This window comes from Bradysia coprophila (assembly GCF_014529535.1).
Source record: "Bradysia coprophila strain Holo2 chromosome IV unlocalized genomic scaffold, BU_Bcop_v1 contig_5, whole genome shotgun sequence".
NCBI lineage: Eukaryota > Metazoa > Arthropoda > Insecta > Diptera > Sciaridae > Bradysia > Bradysia coprophila.
In genome coordinates this window covers 3650639-3676460 of record NW_023503374.1, presented here as the reverse complement: position 1 = coordinate 3676460, position 25822 = coordinate 3650639, and the positions used below count along the sequence as shown (strand labels likewise).

General features: G+C 39.3%; 1 protein-coding gene and 1 long non-coding RNA gene across 2 annotated transcripts; both read left to right on the top strand.

The window, feature by feature from the left end:
* Positions 1–7410: 7410 nt before the first annotated feature.
* LOC119071824 lies at positions 7411–8044 on the top strand. The gene is made up of 2 exons (XR_005086728.1): positions 7411–7547; positions 7609–8044. It is a non-coding gene; the product is annotated as an uncharacterized LOC119071824 (long non-coding RNA).
* An 8688-nt stretch (positions 8045–16732) lies between these two features.
* On the top strand, positions 16733–24694 carry LOC119071711 (tuberin). The gene is made up of 17 exons (XM_037176705.1): positions 16733–17040; positions 17109–17242; positions 17310–17698; positions 17762–18134; positions 18193–18343; positions 19288–19778; positions 19840–19941; positions 20000–20530; positions 20606–20930; positions 20986–21185; positions 21245–21510; positions 21568–21834; positions 21894–23398; positions 23466–23968; positions 24128–24298; positions 24361–24462; positions 24533–24694. Exons 1-17 carry the CDS (start codon positions 16968–16970, stop codon positions 24641–24643), a joined length of 5694 nt encoding a protein of 1897 aa, XP_037032600.1. The 5' UTR covers positions 16733–16967; the 3' UTR covers positions 24644–24694.
* The last annotated feature ends 1128 nt before the right edge of the window (positions 24695–25822 follow it).

Genomic DNA, 25822 nt, shown 5'->3' with positions numbered 1-25822 from the left:
GGCGATCCGGGCGAGCTATAGCGCGTTGGATTCGTCTTTCAATTCTAGACAATACGTATCTTTTCCTTTTTTTTATTAATTGTGTACTTTTTGTGTAAATTGGTAAAATGCATTCACATGTCATAGGGTAGGGAAAACACTTTTTTAGTATTAACTCGAGGTAGACGATTTCTTAAAAGTTGAAATGTTGTACGAGTGTGCGCCTCTAAAAGACCTATCATTAGAGTATAGGCACGAGTCGGTGCCACTGTACGTTCGGGAGTAAACAATGAAAGTATGGCCGATTTTCGCACAGTACTGCTGGCCTGCAACAGAACGTTTCCGTGAAACCGACTATGGGGTGTTGTAGCTGGACACACTCACTATTATCCCACGTAAACTAAACCTCAGAAAAATTCTGTTGCAGGCCAGGAAGTTGCTCGAAGTAAAAAGTTCACCGAATGGACCAAATTTTTTTCAGAATTTCGAGTTCAACGAACGGCGTTAAAGTCTGATTGTGATCAAAAATTATCCTAAAGTTATGCTATTTGCATTTAGTGATCAAATCATGAGTCCAGGAACGAATAATGCCATTATTCTTTGTCTATACTCACACACACATCACAGATGATACTTCATTTTTGTTACAAATTAACTGTAAATGTTTTTCATGATGAAGACCCATTGTGTACGAGATCTTTTTACTTGTTTCATGTAATATCAAACAATAAGGATCTAAATTCAGTCTGTAACAGAAAGTACTTCGTCCACTGTATACACAGTTTTTATCAGATTCGATCTGTAAATATCACCGTCATGAACGTTGACGAACCAAATCAGAAAACAGATTCGAATACTCCTGTGAATGGGGAAAAGGATGTCGAAACGAGTCCGAAAGCTGATCCAAAAAATTGTCAATTTCAATCATCCTCATGTGGGAATTTTTTACCTCGACGAGAAGTTCAGTCAGGCTGCGTATTATTTAAAGACTTAACGCAGGACGTTGGACACTTATTTAATGCTGATGAAGAGTTAAAAGAATGTGATTTAATTTTCATGAGATCTCCAGTTCCCATAAATTATGATGGATTGATTTGTTGTAATCACCGATTTTCATTGGGAATAGACTATAGACCAACTCAGACATGCAAGTGCTTCTTTCATCCAAAAACCTCGAAAGTAAAAACTTCGAAAATTTCTTGGGACACGTATAAGATTGTCAGAGAACTTGATTCTACTTTCATATTGGGATCTTTGATATGTAAAGTGTGCCAGCAAAAACTGCACACAATGAGAAAAGAAACGCAAATGGAAGTGGAAGAGAGTAGAGATGAGACGAAAGATAAAGATTTCTATGAACCCGTGATTAATGTTGGGGACAAGCTGAATAGACGCGAAAAACTTGATGCCTTATGCGATATTTTTGGGATGGAGCATGTCCGTTTTCAACTGGAAAGTAGCATAGATTTTGTATCGATGGCAACTTTAAATTACTTTCGCACCATATTTAAGCAGTTCAAAGATAAACTAACAGACGTGTTTTGTCATCTGGTGGCTCCAACGCAAGAAGAAAAATTGAAAATGATTTTAGACGAAGAAACCGAGACAATAAATGAATCCGAAGGAAAGGTAATGCATTTGGAGGAAGCCTTTCGGTCGTGTATTACTAGACAAGCTCGATTGTCTGTGCTCATGTTAGTTCCAAAGGAATTCAGTAAGTCAGAAGTCTGCAAACGATTTGGCTGTACGTTGTATGAAATAAAGCAAGCAAGAGCTACATGCAAGCTGTACGGACCGTGTTCAATTCAACCGAAACAAGAAAGAACTTACTCAAGACTGAATCCAGAAAAAGCACAACATTTCATTGATTTCCTGTTGACAACCGGACTGCTCCAAGAAGTAGCTTATGGGACAACCAACCTGAAACTGGATAATGGGGCGAAGATTGTCGTTTCAAATACAATTCTGAATGGAATACACGAGCACGCCATTAAAGAATATGTAATTCATTGCAGCGAGTTGAATTATGATTCGCTGGGACAAACGACATTACGAAAAATTCTCAACAGAATGAAACCTCATATACGCAGCAAATTAGCAGGTGTTGATTCGTTTGTTGTGGAAGGAATTGAGGCATTTGAGGTAATTAATTTATTCGATGAACCAGTGCAGCTCAAAGTATTATTTCGTACTTTATTTCCAAAGACGCTAAGGCAATGTCTGCACTTGGTAGAAAAAGGTGACCATACTCAAGAACTGATGACGTGTATAGATTCATGTGAACGATATCTTAAAGCTAGATACAGGACCCACTGCAGCAACGATGATCCCTGTATAAGCCATTGTATCACTCACGCACTCTCACATCCGACTGACAACGACCTATTTTCCATTTGCAATAATATTCATCACTCGGTTTGTGGCGAATGCATGTCTCTCATCACTTCCATTGCAACCTTAGAGTAATTATACCTAGAGAGGAAGTGACGAACAGAATTACGTAAAATTTGTGGTCCCGACATGAAACACGTAATGTTTGATAGTGTGAGTTTTTCCCTACTAAATTGGTGGGCAAATTAGCGCAAAAAATTTGAATGTGCCTACTAGAAGGATTCTTTTTTTTTAATGAGAACCTTTTACATACCACGATATGAACTGATATCAACAAACACAACGAAAAAAATAGAAATTGACCCGTGTTGTTTAAATTAGTTGTGCAATTGTTTGTTCAGTTAATTGGAAAATTTTCTCCAGCCAATATCGGGTTTAAGTCTCATTTGAAGGAAAATTACAAATCAACAAACAGATGCAACTCGAGCAATTTTTTATTATGCACTTAAAAATACCGAAAAATTAACAGGCATTGCCCTTAACTTCTTTACTTTGGCATCCCGTAATGAATCACATTTGCCTTCTTATTTAATTAATAATAATTATTGTTGCGAATGATTTTAAACAAAATTCAAAAATAGTTGTACGCGATTTGGAAAATACAAAACTGACAACTATCAAAATTTTCAACGCCTACATGTGTTAGTGTAAAGCTCTACGTAAAATTGTACGAAATGTGAATCTTATACAAACTGATGTCGGGACCACATTTTATCGTACGAAATACCTCTCTAGGTATAATTACTCTAAGATTGCAACACTGAAACTAAAAGTCCTGCAATTACCACCAAGTCACCAAAAAGACGTTGCTTGTCACGAACTAATTCAAGCTCAACAAAAAATTATGGACTGGCAAAGACACATAATGAGAGGAGTACAACAATCAAAAGCACGAGTAAATGCTTTGAAAAATCTTGACTCGACAAGTGCATTTTGGATCAGAGATTTTGCTCAGAAATATCTTCCAACTAAGGTAGCAGTCTATTCTAATCGTCCTATTTCAAAGTGTAAAAATTATTTTCATGTAGACTGTAGAATCGATGAACGAGTATTTTGGAAAACGCGGCATGAGTATATCAGTTGAAGTCTTCATTTTTAAGTTAGCGGGAACATACCATAAGCAGGTGTATTTGGTTGCATTAGATAAGTGTGATCAAGGTTCATTAGAAACTTTATGTATTGCTGACATCGTACTCCGAGAATTTAAAAAAGATTTTCCCGGAATCGGCCGCATTACTTTGAAAACTGATAATGCAGGTTTGTTTTTCGATTAGTTTTCTGTGCATTTCAATACATTTAATTTCCAAAAAAGGAAATTACCACGCGAATGGAATTCCAGAATCCATGTACACATTAGCAGCCCAGAATGGATTTATTCTTAATGCGTATAACTTCAACGAGGCCCAACATGTGTGTAAAAATTTCATTTTAACTTTGCTTTTTTTTTAAAGCTTAATTTTGTTTAGGGCAAAGATCAATGCGATAGGGAGACAGCAATATTCAAACGATGCGCAGAAAAATGGTTATTGACTAAAGAAACGAATAAAATAACCAATGCGAAAGAACTGACAGACGCCGTTTTTTCTGCTGGTGGTCCACAAAACACAAAAATGTGTGTAGTCACGATAGACAGATCTAAAGCTGCATTAGAAAATGTAAAAAACATCGTCAACATTTCGTTTTATCATAGCGTCGAATTCACATCCGATGGTGCCTTTTATAGGGAGTTCTATGACATTGGAAGAGGAAAATTCCATAAGTTCAACGGTTAGTGCCAAATTGCAATTTTTCTAACTAGTCCAGAGCCTATGCAAAGGACCTTGGTATGCAATATCAATAATTTTACAAACTTCCCCACCGATCACTTTAAAGGTACAAAATTCACTAGTGGTGCTTCTTTGGTCAAAGATTGGATAGGTTCAGCTGAGCAGGCTGCACCCATGACATTGGGCAGTCGGAAAACCAATACTAACTTTAACTGTCCGGATCCACTATGCATTTTACAATTTAGTAACGAGACAGATATGAACAGTCACATAGCCAACGATGAGCATGAATATGCTACTGCGAAAACTGGAATCGATACCGCTATATTGTATTATGCAAGTCAGAAACATATTCAACATGCATCGTCATCTCGAAATGCTAATTCTAACCTCATGGATGTTGACGATGACGACGACAGCGACTTTTCCAGAATATATTCAAGAGGCCAGAAAAATTCGTACGGTTCAGAAAACTACTGTCAAACAAAAAGAATTCATTCAAAAATTGTACACCGACGGGGCTAATAGTAAAACCAAATTATCTGCAGAGCAGATGGCTGCTCGAATGAAGGATGAAATGGTCGAGGGGAGTTATTACTTCTCACCAGCTGAGTACCTGGACGTGAAACGCATCCGCAACATTATTTCCGGTTTGCGAAGAAAGGAAAAGATATCAACTACGTCTCCCTCAACATCGTTACCTCAATATAATGAGATCAACAATCATATTGATGACATTATTGACTTTGTGCTGTACTCTGATGATGAAGAAGAATTTTTCGGGTTTGATGGAGACGAAATATAAAAAATTTGTTCCATTTGTAACAAAAATGAAGTATCATCTGTGATGTGTGTGTGAGTATAGACAAAGAATAATGGCATTATTCGTTCCTGGACTCATGATTTGATCACTAAATGCAAATAGCATAACTTTAGGATAATTTTTGATCACAATCAGACTTTAACTCCGTTCGTTGAACTCGAAATTCTGAAAAAAATTTGGTCCATTCGGTGAACTTTTTACTTCGAGCAACTTCCTGGCCTGCAACAGAATTTTTCTGAGGTTTAGTTTACGTGGGATAATAGTGAGTGTGTCCAGCTACAACACCCCATAGTCGGTTTCACGGAAACGTTCTGTTGCAGGCCAGCAGTACTGTGCGAAAATCGGCCATACTTTCATTGTTTACTCCCGAACGTACAGTGGCACCGACTCGTGCCTATACTCTAATGATAGGTCTTTTAGAGGCGCACACTCGTACAACATTTCAACTTTTAAGAAATCGTCTACCTCGAGTTAATACTAAAAAAGTGTTTTCCCTACCCTATGACATGTGAATGCATTTTACCAATTTACACCAAAAGTACACAATTAATAAAAAAAAAGGAAAAGATACGTATTGTCTAGAATTGAAAGACGAATCCAACGCGCTATAGCTCGCCCGGATCGCCGAACCCAAGTATTGATTTTGCCCAAAATTGGTTCAAGTTTTGGCGATATCACTCTTAAATTTGTTGTGAAAAAATGAAGCAAATATTTTTAAAGCAGGTGAACAAGAAAATAGTTTCGTGAAGAGGCCTTGAGCTGTGCCATTAATCCCTAATATTCCCTGAATGACACGAGCATTACGCTACAGTTCAAAGAACCCTTTCACATGAAATGCTTTACGTAAATTTTGAAATAAATAAACACAAAGAATAGAACAACCAGTGACGTGTAAAAACCTCTATTACCCTGCTAATAGAAAAAACAGAGTAGTATTTTAATTGAAGATGATGATATAGATAAAGAAGATAGAGCTGATGATGCGTCTCAACTTCAATGTTTTCAGTGTCCAGCGATCACTACAGTGTATAATTTTAACCTCGTACGACTGACATTAATTAAAAAATTACGTACTTGGTGTTGTTCCTGCTGATGTGTATGCAATGTTTGGACTGTCGGCATGATCTGATATTAGCCCAGTGTTCTCTGAATTTCTTTTCTCTTAAGGAAAGTATCTGTCGTTTAGCTATCGAAGGCGGTACGCTAGTTATGGGTTCCGGACCATATGTTTTGCTCAAAGCTGCCGCGTATCAGCGTATCAGCTTTTTCGTTACCCTCGAAGCTTCAAATTATTTACCTGTGCTATTTGGTTCACTAGGTACCAGCATTCTAACGATAGGGCAGAACTTTGCGTGTACGACTTAAGTGCTTTTAGGGCTGCTTGGCTGTCTGAACAAATATATATATATATTGATTGTCGAATGGAATTGTCATATATCAAAGAATGGCCAGCGGCCAAGATAGCCCGAAGTTCAGCAAGAAAAATCGATGAAAACTCTCCTAGTGGAATTAGCATTTCGATATTTAGCTTAGAGCAATGCCTGCCTGCTCCAGCATTGTCCTTAATAACTGAACCATCTGTATATAGAACAGTGACTATCTTGGGTGGGAATGTGCCATTCAGCCATTCTTCTCGGCTAGGGATAACAACTTCGAGATCTCTATCTAAAGTGAAAACTTTGGTAATTTTATCTGAAGGCATAAACAGAACAGGTAGGGAATCCTTTGCCTCAAACCAAGTGTTGGAATGTTCAGTAAGTGTCAAGTTTTAGTCATCCAAGGATGCGATTCTATCTAAGGTCTTAATTGCTTCCGATTGTATAAGAATGTGAAGTGGGGGTAGATTTAATAAGACTTCCAACGCATCTGTTGGTGTGGATTTCCATGCACCCGTAATAGCTCCGCAAGCCAGTCTCTGGAATTTTTTGAGCCTGTCTTGTACATTTTTTCTGTCTCCAATGTGGTTCCATACGAAAGAGCCATGCAGAAGGATAGGTCTGATAATTGTTGTATAAATCCAGTATATTACCGTGGGGGTTTTGTTAGTCCACTTTGTTCCACACATCATTAATATCTTGTGACTCATGTGGAACGATGTGGAGAATATTAAAAATAAGAGATTGATAATAAGTCGCCCATTTTGGGAGTTCATGAAAAAAGTAACACTCAATTCTACCATGTGGACTCTCGCCCTAGTAGTTTTTGACGATCATCACTGTGTTTCAGGACAGTAGGAGAAACGTTGGAAAATGTAGACTTTTCTCTACTTTGAATCAAAAAATTAGGACATACTCATGGATGATTACTTGCAGCAATATTACTAACATCCTTCATTACTTGGTACACCACATTCTAACCGATATTTCAAAAATACTTAAGGGAAATGATTGAATGAAGAGTGCGTTTAATACGTTTTAATGATTTTTCCTCAATTTTCCTGTAATGTTCCGTAGCTGTCAGTTCTTTGTATTTTCACAACAAAGCTTTTTACCTCCAAAATCCTGATTACTCAGAAATATTTTTCGACAAATATTAGACCTACAACCACCAGATTTTGAAAGAGAAGCCTTCATTACTCAATTTTATCGGTAAAAAATTTGTTTGCGATGAATGTTGCATTTGGTCTTTAACAAAAACTTTCTTTACCAGTGCAACATTGTCAACAAAGCTCTAAAATAAGATGATGTTCCAGAGTGCCATCAATCATTCAATGATTGGACGAGATTCGACTGTTTTGGGAGAACCAATGGGAATTGTTTATAGCAAACCTTCGAAACTAATGTGGACAATAAATATCCTTCTCATCTCAATGTTTGTCTTCTTAATAGTGCTGTATTTTTTGTGTGGGTAAGAACGTACAATTGAATAGACAGATGTGTCATCCGAATCTCTATACCTCACCATATTTGTAAATTTATAAATGAATAATGTCCTAACGACAGAGTTCAGATAACTAATCAGATATACTCGTTCCAAACAAATTAATGTTAATTCGTCAAAGTAAACGTAAACCGCCAAAGAAAATTGTGTGCTCTTATTTATAAGTAAATGTTTAGATTTTTGTGAATAAATCGATATTACGACAGAGATTTTTAAAATATTTTTTGTCTGAGCAGCGGATTACATCAATATAGCGGGAAATTGTTTATACCTAAAACAAATATTTTTTTGTTTTTACCGAATTTGAATTGAGAATTTGATTTCGGGCCAAAATTATTTACATTTTGAACATTTTTGAATCACAATCGAGTCGAAATATTTAGTTACCCCCATCTCTGTTAGTGGGTGGAAGGGTCTAATGTAAATATTTTCTATAATTTTGATGTTGATAAAGTCGTCTATCGATATGGTGTATTGGAAGTTACAGGGTCGTCCTAGACAATGCAACCATATGATCAAAAGTAGAACACAAACTTTCCTAAAACATTTTTTATGAGAACGATAGTTGATTACGCCCTTGTTTGGAACTTTGTATTAACAATGTTAACAATGATCCGAAGGACCTAAGCCAATACTCTATCTACCAAACAAACTCTCAGCTCTCTGTGTCTAATTCACATCTAATTTCTTTGTATTCTACAAACACTATTCTACATTTTGACTGACTGCACAAAATGTAGTTTGAATGTTAGAGAGTGTATTGCGTAAGCTACTTTGTTGTCTTGTGCGCAGAAAATGTTGATATGAAGAAATTAAACTGACTAATTGCTTTAGTACCAAGTGTTATCAGGTAACACTCTATCTATGTATACAAAGACTATATCCGGCATCGTCAATAAACTTACTTTACTTTTGTTAACCAAGCTGAGTGGTTTTCATTTATACAGCTCCGTAATCCATTTCCATCATTACAACAGGTTATGGGAATTCGTAATACCGGGAAATAATAAAGCTGTCCGTAGTAAAGTTTAATAAAATACGTTCCGTATTAACGTATAACTCAAGTGAAATTCGCTTAGCGAAATATAATTTTTTGTTTGTTCCGTACACGCCATTGCAATGGCGCAACAAACATCACCGTTTTTACCGGCCATCGAGAAACTTCTAGGACGTGAAAACTACAATACGTGGAGTTTTGCAGTCAAAACGTTTCTGCAACATGAACTTTTGTGGGATTATGTGGATCCAGAATCAAAGAGACCGGCAACAAGAAAAAAGGCGAATGCAAATGGCGATGAAGAAGAAGACGTTGAGTACGCGATCGAAGAAGCTAAAAAGGATTTGAAAGCTAAATCGAAAATCATCCTTCTTATTCATCCGAGCAACTACCATCACGTGCAAAACTGTTCAACTGCTAAAGTTGCATGGCTAGCGTTGAAATCTGCTTTCGAAGATTCAGGCCTCACACGAAAAGTTGGACTGATCCGCTCTCTAACATCGACAAGACTTCAAAATTGTTCATCAATGGACGAATATGTCAACAAAATAATGACATCATCGCACAAGTTACGTGATATACAAGCAGAAGTGAGTGATGACTGGCTCGGTTCCTTTTTGTTGGCTGGCCTGACCGAAAGATACACACCGATGATTATGGCTTTGGAGGGTTCAGGTATACCGATTACAGCTGATGCAGTTAAAACGAAATTACTGCAAGAGGAGAAACCAACGAATGCACCAACTGCACCGAAAGCATTTTACTCATCCAAAAAGTATCGTAAACAACAGTCGTCGAATGATCGTGCAGCAACTTCATCACCTGGTTTGATTAATGTACGATGTTACAACTGCAATCAAACTGGCCACATGTCAAAAAATTGTCCGAAGAAGAAGCAATCCACGTCATCACAAAGCTCACAAAATGGTCAATGTTTACCAACAACGCAAGGAAAGGGATTTATTGCTGCTGCATTTTCAACGTTTTATGAAGGTCCCAACGATTGGTTTTTTGATTCGGCTTCATCATTTCACATGACAATGCGTGACGATTGGATTAATGACAAACAACCAGCAATTGTCGACAAGATTACAACCGCAAACAATTCGATTATGGATGTCAAAGCAACTGGACAAGTCACCGTACAAGTTGTTTGTGAAAACAGTTTGCAACAATTGCCCGTGAATGGAGTGCTACATGTTCCGGATTTGAGTGCAAATCTTTTGTCAATAAGTCAAATTGTTTCCAAAGGATACACCGTCATCTTCGATAAGGCAAGATGCAAAGTTTTGGACGAGAAGTCTATGGTCGTTGCTACCGGTGAACACATCAACAACATGTTTAAGCTGCATACGTCACATTCAACTGAAAAACAATGTTTTGTTTCTAAAAATGTTGCAATGACGAAAGACATTTGGCATCAACGGATGGCACATTTAAATACATCAGATTTATCAAAGCTCAAGAACCATTTGGCAACAGGAATTTCATTCACCGACTCCAACAATAAAAGTGTGTGTGTACCGTGTCTGAAAGGCAAGCAATCCCGTTTACCATTTCCAAAGGAAGGATCACGTGCGACATCGATTTTGGAATTAATTCATTCCGACTTGTGTGGTCCTATGGAAGTACAATCGTTTAATGGAGCTAAGTATTTTTTGACGTTAATTGATGATTTATCCAGAAAAGTTTTTGTCTTCTTTCTCAAAACCAAAGAAAATGTTCAGGAAATTTTTGAAAATTTCAAAGTTATGAACGAGAAGCAACTGAACGCTGTTATTAAAGTTTTGAGATCAGACAATGGTGGTGAATTCATTACGTCAGAACTGGAAGAATATTTAAAAAAATGTGGCATCATTCATCAAACGACAGCTCCGTATACGCCTGAACAAAATGGGCTAGCAGAACGGATGAACCGTACAATTGTTGAACGAGCAAGAAGTGCTTTGATTGCTGCTGGTTTACCGAAAATTTTTTGGGCCGAGGCTGTTGCGACGGTCGTATACTTAATCAATCGTTCGCCAACAAGAGGTCATGGAAGGACTCCCGAAGAAATCTGGACTGGATCGAAACCAGATTTGAGTCATCTGTCAGTTTTCGGTTGCAAGGCATTGGTGCATGTTCCGAAAAAGGCTCGTCGAAAATTCGATCCCAAATCAACCGAAATGATATTCGTTGGCTATTGTGAAAACACAAAGGGGTACCGTTTAATTCATCCAGTAACAAGGCGACTTTGCATAAGTCGCGATGTGGTTTTTATAGAAAATGATTTCAATCACAACGTTTGTTCCACCGAAGAATCACAACATTCAGTTGGAGACGTTTTCCCGTATTTTGACAACGAATCGGATTCCGACGATCAAAATCCGAATGAAGTGAACGAAATGAATCCAGATTTCCACAATTCATTTCAAGAAACCGACGCACCGAACGAGATTGACAACATTATACCAACAAATACGATTTCATTGCCAGATGTTAGACGCAGTGAAAGAGTACCGAAGCCCAGATTGTTTCCGGATTTTGTCACTTATTGCGTCAGTAGTTTAATTCCGGATGATCCATCAACAGTAGCAGAAGCTTTGAGCAGCGTAAATTCTAAAGTTTGGAAGGCGGCCATGAATGAAGAGTTTAATTCATTGGAAGAGAACAATACATGGCAACTGACAGAGTTACCTCCGAATCGTACACCTATCCAGTGCAAATGGGTTTTCAGAACGAAACGAGATGCCGATGGCAAAATAGTCCGATACAAAGCTCGTCTTGTGGCAAAAGGTTTCACACAACAACAAGGAATCGATTACGGTGAAACATTTTCACCGGTTGTGCGTTACACTTCAATTCGGATGTTGTTGGCCATTTCAGCGAAATACAATCTCGACATCGAACAAATGGACGTCGTCACCGCTTTTCTACATGGAAAAATTGACGAAGACATTTACATGGTACAACCACCAGAATTTGCGAAAGATAGCAGAGTTTGCAAATTGATCAAAGCGATTTATGGTTTGAAACAATCAAGCCGACAGTGGTACTTGGAATTGGATTCCCATCTGAAGCGAAATGGTTTTCAGCAATCATTGGTCGATCCGTGTGTATATTTCATAATCAATTGGCCGAAAATGACGTTTGTAGCCGTTTTCATCGACGATCTGATGATTTTCACCAATGACAACGAGAAGAAATTGTTTTTGAAGGAAAAATCGCAAGAATCTTCGTGGCTCAAACAATTCGTAAGTCAATTCAAACTTGGTGTTCAATGTCAACCGATCCGAATATTCTGTGACAACACCAGTGCATTGGACTTGGCAACAACGACCGGATATAAAGTCCGAACGAAACATATTGATGTGCGACATCATTATTTGCGAGAACATATCGAATCTGGACATGTCAATTTGGTACACATTCCAACCGAAGAAATGGTGGCGGATGTATTGACCAAGCCGTTGAATTCTATCAAGCATTTATTTTGTTCAGAAGGTATGGGTTTATTGTTTTGAATTTTATTTTTCAAATTTCTTTTTCTTGAGACTGAATTAACTTTGAAATTTGAGACTTAGAATTTTTTTTGATTTTTGTTTTTCGTTTGGAGGTCATTTTAATTTAGTTGGAGTGTTGATATGAAGAAATTAAACTGACTAATTGCTTTAGTACCAAGTGTTATCAGGTAACACTCTATCTATGTATACAAAGACTATATCCGGCATCGTCAATAAACTTACTTTACTTTTGTTAACCAAGCTGAGTGGTTTTCATTTATACAGCTCCGTAATCCATTTCCATCATTACAACAGAAAATGCGTCATTACCGTTTAAACAAATACCAGTTTTTCGCATTATCGGCCATAATATATTCGTCTTCGGCTCGAAATGCAACCTTCACACACGCCTCAACAAAAAATGTCACAAAGAGACAGTAATGTCAATAAGCCCCCGGGAAATGCGTATTTACGCTCATGTCAGTAAAGTAAGCACTGATAGAAAAGTTAACGCGCTGGACGTGTACTGTATGTAGTGGACGTGTAAATTGGCTGGCAGACAGCTATTTTTGGATCGAACTTCGGGAACGTTTAGTACACGTGCACTGCGTCAGTAAACGTCCAGTACGTTTGCTCTGGTATCCGAAATAAAATGAAATTTTGATGTACATTATTTCGTCAAATTTCGTTCTTTTTAATTTTAATTTTTTTATTTTTCGTGTTTTTATTCATTTATATCGTAACTATGGTATATGACAATGACCTAATATCGAGAATCGTAATCGTAATTCCTTCTTCTTCTTTTTGCGTAATATTTCGATATTTCAACAGTATGAGATTGGAACTCAGGGAATAAAACGTTTTGAAATTTAAATGACTGAATTTAATATTTCTGTTTTTAAGTGAATCCTAAAATCCTGATACAGATACATTCATCTCATGTACGTAAAGGACTTGACATAGTTGCTATTAATATAAAATGCACAGTGTACGAATGTTAACGCACAACAAGTACGATCTTTTGACATCATACTTACCATGCGTATACAAACATCCTAAACGTGTGCTTTTATCAAACGTGTTACAACGGGCGTATGAGGTAATTTTGCGATGAAGTTACACATACCAAAATTTTACACATGTCCTACGTCGACTACACGCGTGAGATGTATGGCACACATATCGTACGTAAACTTACATACGACAGGTTTGCCATACATACCCGACGCATACTATGCATAACAGAAGTATATCATACATATCCGAAGTACACCGCCAAAATCTTTTTTATCAGTGAGGGGGTATAGTGAGTAAAATAATTTTCATGAACATGTTTTGGAAGATAGGAAATTTTTCAGATAGTTTGAACTCTATAAGATCAATTCATACTCTTCTTGACTGTTTCATGGAACGCCCTCGATGTAAGGAAGCCTAGATATGAAACAAGAATAGACCGGCTATAAGCCTAGTGAGGTCGTTTTTCTTTCTTTCAATTTTCTCAATTCTGGAGCTACGAACAAGTGAGTTGTAAATAGGCAAGCAGGAAGAATAGTTTCATCAGTCGATATTTACCTGTTGAACATCTCCACCAAATTTCTATCAGTTTCGTAGTCAACTACCAATTTAGTATTCAACTACCAATTTGGTATTAAACTACCAGTTTGGTAGTCAACTACCAAATTATCGAATCATAAATAGGCAGCCTAAATAATTTCATCAGTCGGTGTGCAGCTCTCAAACAGTTAACATCTCTACCACCTCTCTATCAGCATGGTAGTCAACTACCAAAAATTCAAGCTCTAAATAGGCAAGCAGGCAGAATAAATTTCGTCACAGTTCTCGAATAGTAAACATCTCTGCCAAAAATTATGTTTGGTAGTCAATTATAATATTAGTAGTTAGCTCTTAGCTACCAACTACCAAATTTTCGGATTGCAATGCCAACTATGAGCGATTGGTTATCAAATAACAAATAATTATTATTTGCCTGGTGTTGATTTGCTCATAGTAGCATTGCAATTGACCATCGTGGTAGCCAACTACCAAATTCTCGAGTTATAAATAGACAAGCAGGCAGAATAATTGCATCAGTCGGTGCGAAGCTCTCGAATAGTAAACATCTCGATGGTAATTAATTCGGTTGTCAACTATCACTGTTGTAGCCAACTACCAACTACCAAATTTTCGAATTGCAATGCCAACTATGAGCGATTGGTTAGGGACCATTCACAAATTACGCACGCACCAAATTCGAAATTTCAGACCCCCCTCCCCCCTTGCACGCGAAAATGTATGGAGAAAATTTCAAAAATGTATGTCAAACTAAAATTGAGATATCTTTGCTGTTTTAAGTGGTTTTTCGTATTTTTTTGGACCAAAATGTTTTAACATATGTTTGGAATCGATTGGCATTAACAGATCGTGTGAAAATATTTTTTTCTATTTTATTATTTTGTTAATATCAATCGATTCCAAACACACTTTAAAACATTTTGGTCCAAAAAAGTAAGAAAAACCACTTAAAACAGCAAAGATATCTCGATTTTAGTTTTCATTTCCATACTAAATCGCAAAATAGAAAAACTGACAGATCGTAACAAAGGAGAAAAAAGCTCTCTCTGACGTATAAATTTATACGACTAATGGCGTGGATTAAAAAGGCAAATTTAACTATCAAAAGCGAAAAAGCGTCAACGCCTACATGTATTGGTGTAAAATTATACGAACTGTGTATCTTATACAAACTTATGTTGGGTTCACATTTCGTCGTACAAATTTCCTCTCTAGTTATAATTACTCTAAGCTCATAGTAGCATTGCAATTTTGAATCAATTCTGTAATTGTCTCATTTCTGATTTGTGACACAGACACATGGACAGACAGACAGACAGACGGACAGATGAAGTGTCCACAATAGGGTTTTTTTCTAAAAAAGACCTACAAAGTTAAACGAATAGCCAATGACAACCACGAGGTGTGTTTCAATGCGCTTTATTTAAACATGTGGAGTGGAGGCAAATTCAATAGTATTCATCAGCTAGGAGCCCTGAACGATGTTTCACAATATGTTTTCATTTTTATCCATTCATTGCAGAGGAATCCAGGCACCCAGACCACGAGAAGAAGAAGCGAGAACTGAATAAGACTTTAATTGGTAGGGAAATGCTAATGGTATAAAAAGTAATATGGTTCCATGGGTGCGAAGAAAAACGGTGACGGCTAGATGAAGTTTAAGAAATTGAGATTTTCGGAAGGATACAATTGACGATATTTTAGAAACAAAGTCGCTAAATGCTTGTAGTAGTACCTCCACTACTAATACCCAAAAACGTTGAAACCGTCTGCAGTTGTAAAAATGTTTTCTCTGATATTTGACACGACTGCGAAACTTGATGTTATTGGTGTCATATCCTTACTATAATTCATGTCGCATATGTTTGAACACATAATTGAGGAATGTCCTCTATAATCGGGTTGCTTGTTTCTTTTTGGAAAATCAACTTTTTCTGTACATTTTTGGCGAATGAAGCTTTTTTTCTCACACAATGGCCTGTACTACTACGGTCTGTTCTAAGTGCAACGTCGAAATGTTAAACGTCATACACAGCCAACATAACCAAACCAAATGTATGGAAAAGCGTTGAGACTATGGCTGTGTGGATGACGTTTGACAGTAAAGTGCACTTTTGCATCTGCATTTGGAACAGATCTGTTTACCTTGAGAATGGGTTTGTTCCAAGGCCATATGAATTGTCAAATTTCATCCATAGAACCGTAACCTCAATAATATATCTGTGTAAATCGCGTAGGCGACGTTGGTCGATTTGTATGAAATATCACGTAAGCGACGTTGCTGTGGATGAAATTGTCGTTGTTCGGGTTGTCAAAGTTCGTGTTTACAGTTACTTGGAACAAACCTATGGTTTCCGCTCAACAAAAAGTATTATGTGTGAGAGCCGTAAGAGAGCGAGCTGTCAAATAAACAAAACAAAAGTCGAAAAAAATTCAATTCTGTCTCTCACACGGAGTACTTTTTTGGTAAGTGAATCAAGCCTTATTTACTGTTTGTTGTGAAGCTGAATTTTTTTATAAAAATAATTTTGACAGTTCAAAACACATTGCAGCACTCAAAAAATGTATGTAATTTTTAATTCGGAGGGGGCTTATATTTGAAATTTAGCTCCTCCTAAAAAAATTCTCGTATTTTCTAGTACTGCAATGTGTTTTGAACTGTCAAAATTATTTTTATAAAGAAAAAAATCAGCTGTAATCTTGAACGGCAATATTAACTATGACATAATTTGAAATGTCGCGCGGTAAAACATTCCAAGTTATGCAACACCATCTACGTATCATTGATGTGAGAACAAAAAGTAGTAGAGTCAAGAGCGCCAATCAGCTGCTTCGTTGACATTTGAGATTTTCCTTTGTGTATTTTTCGGTAATTGATTGTCGATGGAATTTTTTTTCATTTAACTTCCATAAAATGTGATTTATTCCGACGAATTAGGGTTAACAAGTCAACTTACGTTGAATAGATTCGATTCATTTTTGTTTAAGTTCCATGCAACACCACATGTACAGTGAAAATCTCAAATTCTAACCTGCACGAAGTAAAAGTTCTGTCGGGAATATCATACGCAAACAATATGAATCGACAGGACCATGTTATCAATTTCAAAAAATTTAAACAATTTCTGGGATTCTCAGGAAATAGGCCAGGTTAGTGACCGCAAAGCCTTACCGTATCAAATTTGCAATTCACAAAATTAATCTCGGCAAATCAAAAGGTGGCAATCAAAGATCTAACTTTGCTGTTGATGCTGAGCTTGAGCGCAACCTTCAGCCGGAGACACCAGTGGCACAGAGATGCAAAACACTCAGGGAATTAGGGGATGCCGTTAAGGCAAACAAATTAGAAGATGTTAGGGGTGACCATTGGTCTGACGGCTCGACAAGTTCTCTAATCGATTTCTTTTATCGCACAACAGGCATCGATTAAGAAACTATGGGATCTCACCAAAGATTTGATAGTTCCAAACAAGCCGGCTGAACAGCGGCAAACAGCGCTAGTATTTTACCAGAAACTGATCCAAGGACAGTTCGAAAGTTTAGGCCTGATGCGTGGGCACTTTTTCCGTGTCATTCAGGAGCACAATGTTGCCGAGGACACTCTGCAGCGCCTGGACATATTGAGAACGTTAACGGATAACGGCAAAAATATCAAAGACTTTGAGGATAGCATCGGTGCGTTTATGGTGCAATGGATTCAGGTCATTGTGGATGAAGGTGTCACCGAATCGTATTTGGAAGTGCTTGTCAATATGATCAAATACAACGCAGCCCATCTGGAAAACAACGATCTGGTGGGGATTGTCCAGTAAATGAGAATCGATTTTTGTCTCGAGTGTCGCCTGTCGTCTGACAAAGTTTAATCTTTCAGAAATGCGTGTTGCCTCAGCTCCCGAATCGACGACACACGAACCGTTTTGCAATGTCTTCAGGTGCTGGACGCAGCCCTGTGCTGTCGAGGCATACCAATCGAAACGTTACCGTTGTGTATAGTGGCACTGTGCCATACCGTCAACCGGGAGAATTATTGCCAGGCTTCGTGGAAAATTATGAAAAATCTACTGGGCACGAATCTGGGCCATGCTGCACTGTTGACGATGTGCAAAATTTTGAACGACGAATTGATGTACAACGACGAAGCACTACTGCGTGGAGCAGTTTTTCACATTAACATGGGATTGTGGGGATCGGCCGTACCGAAGTTACGCTGTTCGCCGTCGACCGTATTGATGAGTTTTTTGCATGTGAGTGTTGGAACAGCGATTCGGGATGAACGGGAACTGAAATGGATTGTTGTTTCAGGCACTCGGTAGTAAGCGAATCATAGTTACGTACGAGGTCATTCTGAGCATTCAACGGTTGATCAAAATGAACGGCAACAAACTAAGTGAACCGTCGTGGGATGTGATATGTGACATTCTCTGCGCAATATCGGAGAATATTTCGTTTTACGGTAAATTAGAACGATTCGTCCTAAGGTTCACATGTGCCACATGTGGACGTTCGAAAAATCTATTTGCTTCGTTCCAACGAAAATTGTGATTTTAACCGAAATGTGTCAATCCACAAATGTTCCAACGTTACCCTGTGGTTCATTTCATTGTAATCAATGTAAACATTCTAATTGGATAAATTGCACAGTTCCACCTCAGGTGGTCGAAAAGTTGCACCTTGCCGCACTTCTTTCCTACAAGAATATTCATTGCAGTTTGTGTAATTGGTTTATGTGTGACGCAGTGTAAAGTGGATTGTGGAACCTAGTAAGGCTTGACAGTACTCCGTCTGAGAGACAAAATTGATTTTTTTCAATTTTTGCGTTGTTTTATTGACAGTTCGCTCTCTCACGCAGTACTTTTTGTTGAGAGGAAAGAAATGTTGAGCTCAAAAGTGAATTAGTTGAGTAGATGTGGAAACTGGTCTAGTAAAAGCGAGCGCCTAAATTGTCGCTGTGAACATTTGTCTAAGTTCGCAGTCGAACGGCGAAGTGTATTCTGTGGAATCTTTGGATAATTGACTTTTGGAATTAAATGAAAGACGATTCGGAACAATAGAAATTGGATCATTACGGGCATATTGAAAGAAATTGTTACTTTCGGTGGAACGAAAAAATGCATTGACTGGGTCCCTCCAATATTCCAACAAATTTTTCACAGCTCAGACGAGAAAATAGTCATTTTCTCATCTCAGCTGAAGCTTCAGGGAGCTTTTGTTGTGAAAAACGTTGTGTTGACCTCGGGGAAAAAGTAAAAAATTTCATTTTCTCGTGTGAATTGTTGCTCTCGCTACGCTCTGTCGACAAACAACACCCTCAAAATGAAATTTCCAACTTTTTTCCCTTCGCTGAACAAAATACCATTTCCTTCCCATTTTTTTTAAAACATTTTTTTGTCACCACAGAGAAGACCAGTTCCCTATCCAAAGATCACATCGTCCAAACATCATTCCACGAAACGATCAACATCATCGAGTCTCTGCTCCAGAAAAACGAAATCGCCGCCAATCCGGATCGCATCTACAAACTGATCGAATCGGTGTGCGAAGACCGACCGGAAGTGTCGTGCATGCATTTGATCAATTACGCGTCGTCGAAAATTGGTGCCACGAAGCCGGAATGGCTGCAGGCTCTGTACAATTTCATCGAACGATTTTATGGCATGAAGAATGCCAACATTCGGGTTAAATCGCTGCAATCGTTAATACAAATCATGGACGTCAATCGTGCCGCGTATGAAGAGGAAATATTGGAGAGGGTGGTCATACCGCACTTCAGTAATGTTCACATGGAGCCTGATATAAATGTGAGGAGTGCCGTTGGCAAATTGTTAATCGATTTTGCATGGCATTGCGATTCGAAGCGATGTCTCGAGTTGTTGGACATTGTGGAAAAGGTCTGTTGGAATACCTCGATACGCGAAGCATTGCTTCAATTGTGTTCCTTTACATTTGCAGCTACTGAACCGTCCTTTCGAAATGTATGAACACAACAAAACGACACTGAGAACTGACGCCGATATTCAGGATGTTGTTACCATTGTGGACGGTTTAATCGATGTAAGTCTTGCAAATTGACCGAAAGTCACAATTTTTGACAAATAATTTCTTCCGTCAGACCTTCATCGTGAAACTCTATCGATTACCATCGTCACACGCCATCAAAATCTACCATTTGTTGATCGGACATCTGGAAAAGTATTACCAGACACCGGCTCTGCTCGATTACTCCAGCACGATTCGTTCAAAAATATTCGGTTGGATGCTGCGAGCGAGGGCCAACGCAACATTTCACATTGGCTATCCCGATATGAGCAACGTCAATCAAGTCAGATTCAGTCATTACCTTGGCATCGATCAGCATCATCAACACCACGCCATGAGTTTTCAACACACCCAAGCCCAACAAACCCAATCCGGCCAATCATCCGGATCGGGGCAACAAAGCGATGTGTCCAGTGTACCAACATCGATGTTCTCGACCATATCGATACGACGCGGTTGCAAACGTATCGTCGAATGTTTGAAAAAGGAAAAGGATTGGAACATCATACAGTTGGTGCTGAAGGAGCTGCCGAATATATTGCAGAACAAGGCCATTCTTCAGGGGAACGATATGGATACATTGGCGACAACTTTGATTGGAATGGTAAGTAGATGGTGGATTCACCTGCATCTCTCGGAGTCAATGCTCCGCTGCTAATGACACAATTACCAATTTCAGTACATGAACAAAAACTCCATGGACCTCCTGGCTCCGTCTATGAATCGGCCCAATTTCGCCGAACTCCATGCGTTGATCTTGCCGAACATTGCGAGTCTGGTCCCGTACAACCAAGTAATCGGTCAACACACGCAGAAGCATATGATTGAGGCACTAACGACGGGACTTTTTTCACGGAATCCCCAAGTGTGTGTCCATGCGTTAACCGTTATGCTGCTGGAGATGCCGGAAATGATGTTGCGACATTTGCCGGAAGTTTTGTTGGAAATGAGTAAAATGTCGACCACTGTCAATGTAGCCGTGCCCGTACTCGAATTTTTGTCCAGTAAGTTTGCCTCATTCGACGAATGGCGGTGGAAATTTCAATTTCCATTTTTTAGCACTGATCCGTTTGCCCAGTCGACGATTCGCCAATTTTGTGCTAGTGCAATACATGTACGTGTTTGCGATATCGGTGCCGTATACAAATCCGTACAAGTACGACCATTACACTGTCTCTTTGGCCCATCACGTCATAGCCGGCTGGTTCTTGAAGTGCAAAGTTCCGCTCCGACGAAACTTTGTTAATTACATCATCAAGGTAAACACTAGTCCGCAACACAGTGGTCGCATTAACCCAATCACCTTCACCTTCCACAGAATTTCGAGACGAACATTCAGATTCCCTTCCACGAAATCAAGAAAATGGATTTCTCGCAGATGAACAACGAAGATTCGTCGAACCGTAAACGCAGTTCGAGTTTGACGGAGCAAAGCTCCAGACATCGCGATCGAACGTTGCAAAAGATAACAACCCGGCCGAAGCAAGACGATGCTTTGTACAATTTCCATATGGAATTGGCTGAGACTTGCATCGATTTCTTGGCACGACACACGTTCTCGCCGTGTTCGGCCCTGCCGAAGAGGTTAGCTTGGTCCTTAGTTCAACGAGAGCTCACTTACAGATCAATTTTCGCGTTTAGATTTCCGACTGTAAGTTCCTTACTTGCCGGCGGGCAGTCACAAAGTTGGTTGGTCGGTCACAATATTATCACCATCACAACCAGTGGATGCAATTCACATCAGCTACGTAATGGATTGTGTGACCGTTGCGCGCTACTCTGCAAAGCTTCTACACGAGCTAGTGGTAACTCGTCAATGGGGCCCACATCACCTGAAACAGTGTCAACGCGTACGGATTCATCGTCCGTGAATAAACGCTATACGAAAGCCAGTCTCCAACACACAAGGTACGTCATTTTGACCTGTGATTCTTTCGTAGCCTAACTAAAATCGATCAAAATCTCAGCGGACAAGAATCGTCGAGCACAACATCTTCGATATCGTCATCAACTGTTCCAACACCATATCATCAAAGCACTGACAGCGGCAGTCGATTCTTCCGACAAACTTCGAATGATGCACGTTTCAGCAGCACATCCGGATCGTTAGAATTTCTATCACGGCGTGGCAGTAATCCTGACACACCCGACAATACGGATTCTTTCATCAATTCGGCCCGTTCCAATCAGTCGATTTCATCGAATTTGCAAACGTCACCGCAACAGATTCCCGAACGATCGAAGCAAACGTGCAGTTGTTCGTGTACCGGCTGGGCGGAAATATGCGTTCGACGTCCGACTGGAAACATATCATGGATCATGCGCGTCCAAAATCAGATGTCCATTGACACACCGACCGAAGTTCCTCTGCAAGATTTGATAACGCTGTTCATGCCGTCGTTGGGCGGAGTGTTTGGTTCCGATTTTCTCGCTGATAGTCCATTCTTGAACTCAAGTACACTCACTCCGGAAACGATCATCGATCATCAACGGAAAATTGCCGTACTCTCGAGTGAACTATCAGACGTTAAGTCGCAGGAAGAGCAGAAAAGGGAAGTGGAAAGCAACAATTTGTCAGTGAAACAAAAGTCGATTTCTCCCCCGAGCGAGACAGTTACATCACCGATAGACATACCGAAGCAATCTCAGCCGAAAAAGGAAGCAGCTGGAAGTTTTAGTGATGTTGAACCGGAAAAGGACGATGAAAATCCGGATGTACCTTTTGAAGATGATGAAGCCTCGAGGCTCAGAAACCCAGTAAGGAGAGTGAATTCTAGTCCTGAAATGAGTTCCAGTTGGAAGAATCCGTTTCTGGGGCAAAAAAATCCAATCGGAAGTAATTCTGGAGGTGGTGCCGGCCAGGAGGAGGAAGGTATCAATGTGGAAGGTGAACAACAGCAGAAAAAGAAAAGCTTTGGAAAAGATATGAGAGTGAGTTGCGAAGCCATTCCGGAAGAAATTGCTGGATCGACACCACCGAGCCATCCGGATTCTGTCAAAGAGGTGGAAACTAGTCTACATCCGAAGGTTCTTGTGGCCAGTGCAACGGCTGTGACGGCCAAACCTGCCACATTGGTTCCTTCGTCTTCATTTCCAACAAGTGAAACCGTTGCCGACGCTAAGCAGTCACTACAAACGCACAGTCAAAGCCCACCGAAAAAGCAGCTTTCTGCTGACGATGCCTTAATGCCATGTAAAACGGATCAGAAAGCTGATCAACCCGCAACATCGAAACTAAAACTGCCGATGGATATGCCCAAAGTGACAACAAAGCCACCTCATTCACCTGCACCGCTATCGCCGAGACTTTTGGCCAAAAATGCAGCTAACAAAATTGCATCAATTCAATTTGCTCCATCCGCTGGAACAGCATCAAGTAATGGTGATTCGTATCATCGAGGACGATCCAAGACCATTTCGGTTGTGCGAGAACATGATAATCGTGACAACTCGAAATGGACATTCCGTGGCAGTAAGTTGCTCGTGAAGATAGTTCCGAATTGAAACCGACGACTCACACAAAACCTTTACAATTACAGCACGCACGGGCATTAGTCCAAGCTCAGTCTTCTTGCAACTGTACAACACCGGTCCGAATTCATCCGTCGATCATCCCATTCACATTGGAGCGAACAATGCCAAGGCGATTGCATTGTTGGATCTGATACCGCCGTTTGAAACACATAAGATCGGTGTCCTGTATGTGGGACCGGGGCAGTGTGCAAACGAAACGGACATACTGAAGAATCGTTATGGCAGCTTTCGGTACACTCAGTTTTTGAAGAACTTGGGAACGTTGGTGTCGTTGAAGGACGCGAAGGAACATAATTTATTTGTCAACATGGATTCGACGGGACGCGATGGCAATTTCACGTACATTTGGCAGGATGACATCGTTCAGGTGACATTCCATGTGGCCACACTGATGCCGAATAAGGAACAGGATCCGTTGTGTCACGAGAAGAAGAAGCACATCGGGAATGATTACGTTACGATCGTGTACAAAGAAAGCAACGAGGAGTACAATTTGAATACCATCAAGGTGAGTGTTGAAGCTCATTCTGTAGGAAGTACAGTGCGATATGAGTCGACCGTAATGCCTCTAGAGAGATAATGGAAAGTGGATCGCGTTCAATTTTAATCAATTTCATGCGAGCGACCGGTCTTTCCCGCATTAATCTTTTGCTGCAAAATCTTCCAGGGTCAATTCAACTATGCGTGCGTCATCGTTGAACCCATGGAACTGAACAGTAACCGAATTTTCGTGCGGTCTAAGGAAGATGTGTCCAAATATGTGGGCTATTCAGAACCGAAAATTGTGTCCGACAGTAGTGCGCCATTATTAGCTAGACAGTTGGCTCTGCACGCTAATGTAAGTACTTTAAGTTTTACCGTAAAAGAGGCGAATTGAATTCGATGAATCATTTTCGACAGTTGGCTTCGCTTGTATCACAATCACTAAAAACGAAAAATCAAAGTCCGTACGCATCGAATTGGTTGGAACGATTGCGCAAAATAAAGCATCTTCGAGCGAAGGTAAGAATTGCAACGATACGATTGACACTAGCGGCCAGTTTTTTTCATAATTCTCTTTCCGATCGTACAGCTTTTGAAAGATAACATTTCGTCAACGTCAGATCACTCAGGTAACAGCACCACGTCTAGTGGTATCGATTCGCCTTGGTTGAAGGAGGACTTCACAACATATACACAGTAGTATGTCATGATGTTGAGAGATATTCGTAAATAAATTGATTTTCAGCTAAAATTGTGATTGTTTCATGTTCGGAACCAGTGGTTCTCCGGTTTCAACGAAATCGCCCCGACGAAACATCGCCACTTTTTACATTCTCAACGGTGACGTTAACATTTCCTCCGCTCTAGAATGGACGGATTAGAGTAGATGTGCATTTACATTCGCGACTGGATCAATTACTGTCATCTTCGAGATATTTCCTGTATCTTGTTTCCTAGTCATTCACTTCCTATTTTCACAATTTTCAACAAGGCGAATGTTATCATTTACTAAGCTGATAAGTCGCTGCTATCGCGCTTGTTTTTTACAACGAAATTCCCGAAATTCACGCCAGATAGAGCTATCAATTTTCAGTATTTGACTGTTTCTATGTGAAAATTGATGATGAATTGGTCAATGACCAATGGTCATACTTAGATGGTTTGATATGAGTAAGTAAATAAGAGAAGAGAAAACAATTGGTTTAGAGAACTTCCTTACGGATACGGACGTATAGTATAGATTACACTGGATGCTGCGAAAGTAATTACATGAGGTACTTGCAAAGTCGACATTTTTGTCAAAATAATAGTTTCCAACGCGCGATGCCTAAAATCACACGAGTAAGTTCATAAAATTTAGTCCTCATGTAATGTGAATTATCATGGCCTTACGTTAGTGAAGGGCCGTGACGCAAGTCCGTTCACACTGAAAGTTTTGAACACGAACTTTTTGACTTTTCCCCTTCCGCTTGTACTACTCCCCACTTATTTTATTCGCAATCTGGGCGTCCATACGAGTTCAACGAGCTATCACGCACCACATAAGGTTAAGATTTGGCCGAGATATTAAATTTCAAAACTTGGTAATTTGTATGAAGAAATTGATTTCCATTCATTTTGAAATAGATGAATTTTACCAATGTGAAAAAACAGAGTTCAACAACCAACTTTCTGTTGCTTTGTTACTTTGTTACAACGAAACATTTGAATTACTAGGTGGTCATTTTTTTCGATAATTTTTTCTTTCGGTACAATTTTTGCGGTTATTTTTCCGATTCGAAGCTGTAAGCGTAGCCAGTATTTTCCAGTATTCCTAGGACTGCAGGATTTTTGTATAAATTTATTTTACTTTAATAGGGAAGGAAAGCGCCGTTTCCCT

Bases quoted from the DNA above. Each gene is read 5' to 3' on its own strand.
- LOC119071711 (XM_037176705.1), top strand. From the start codon at position 16,968: ATGAATCGACAGGACCATGTTATCAATTTCAAAAAATTTAAACAATTT. The intron at 20,531-20,605 runs GTAAGTAGATGG...TACCAATTTCAG, and splicing joins CGACAACTTTGATTGGAATG to TACATGAACAAAAACTCCAT. The intron at 23,399-23,465 runs GTAAGTTGCTCG...TTACAATTACAG, and splicing joins GAAATGGACATTCCGTGGCA to CACGCACGGGCATTAGTCCA.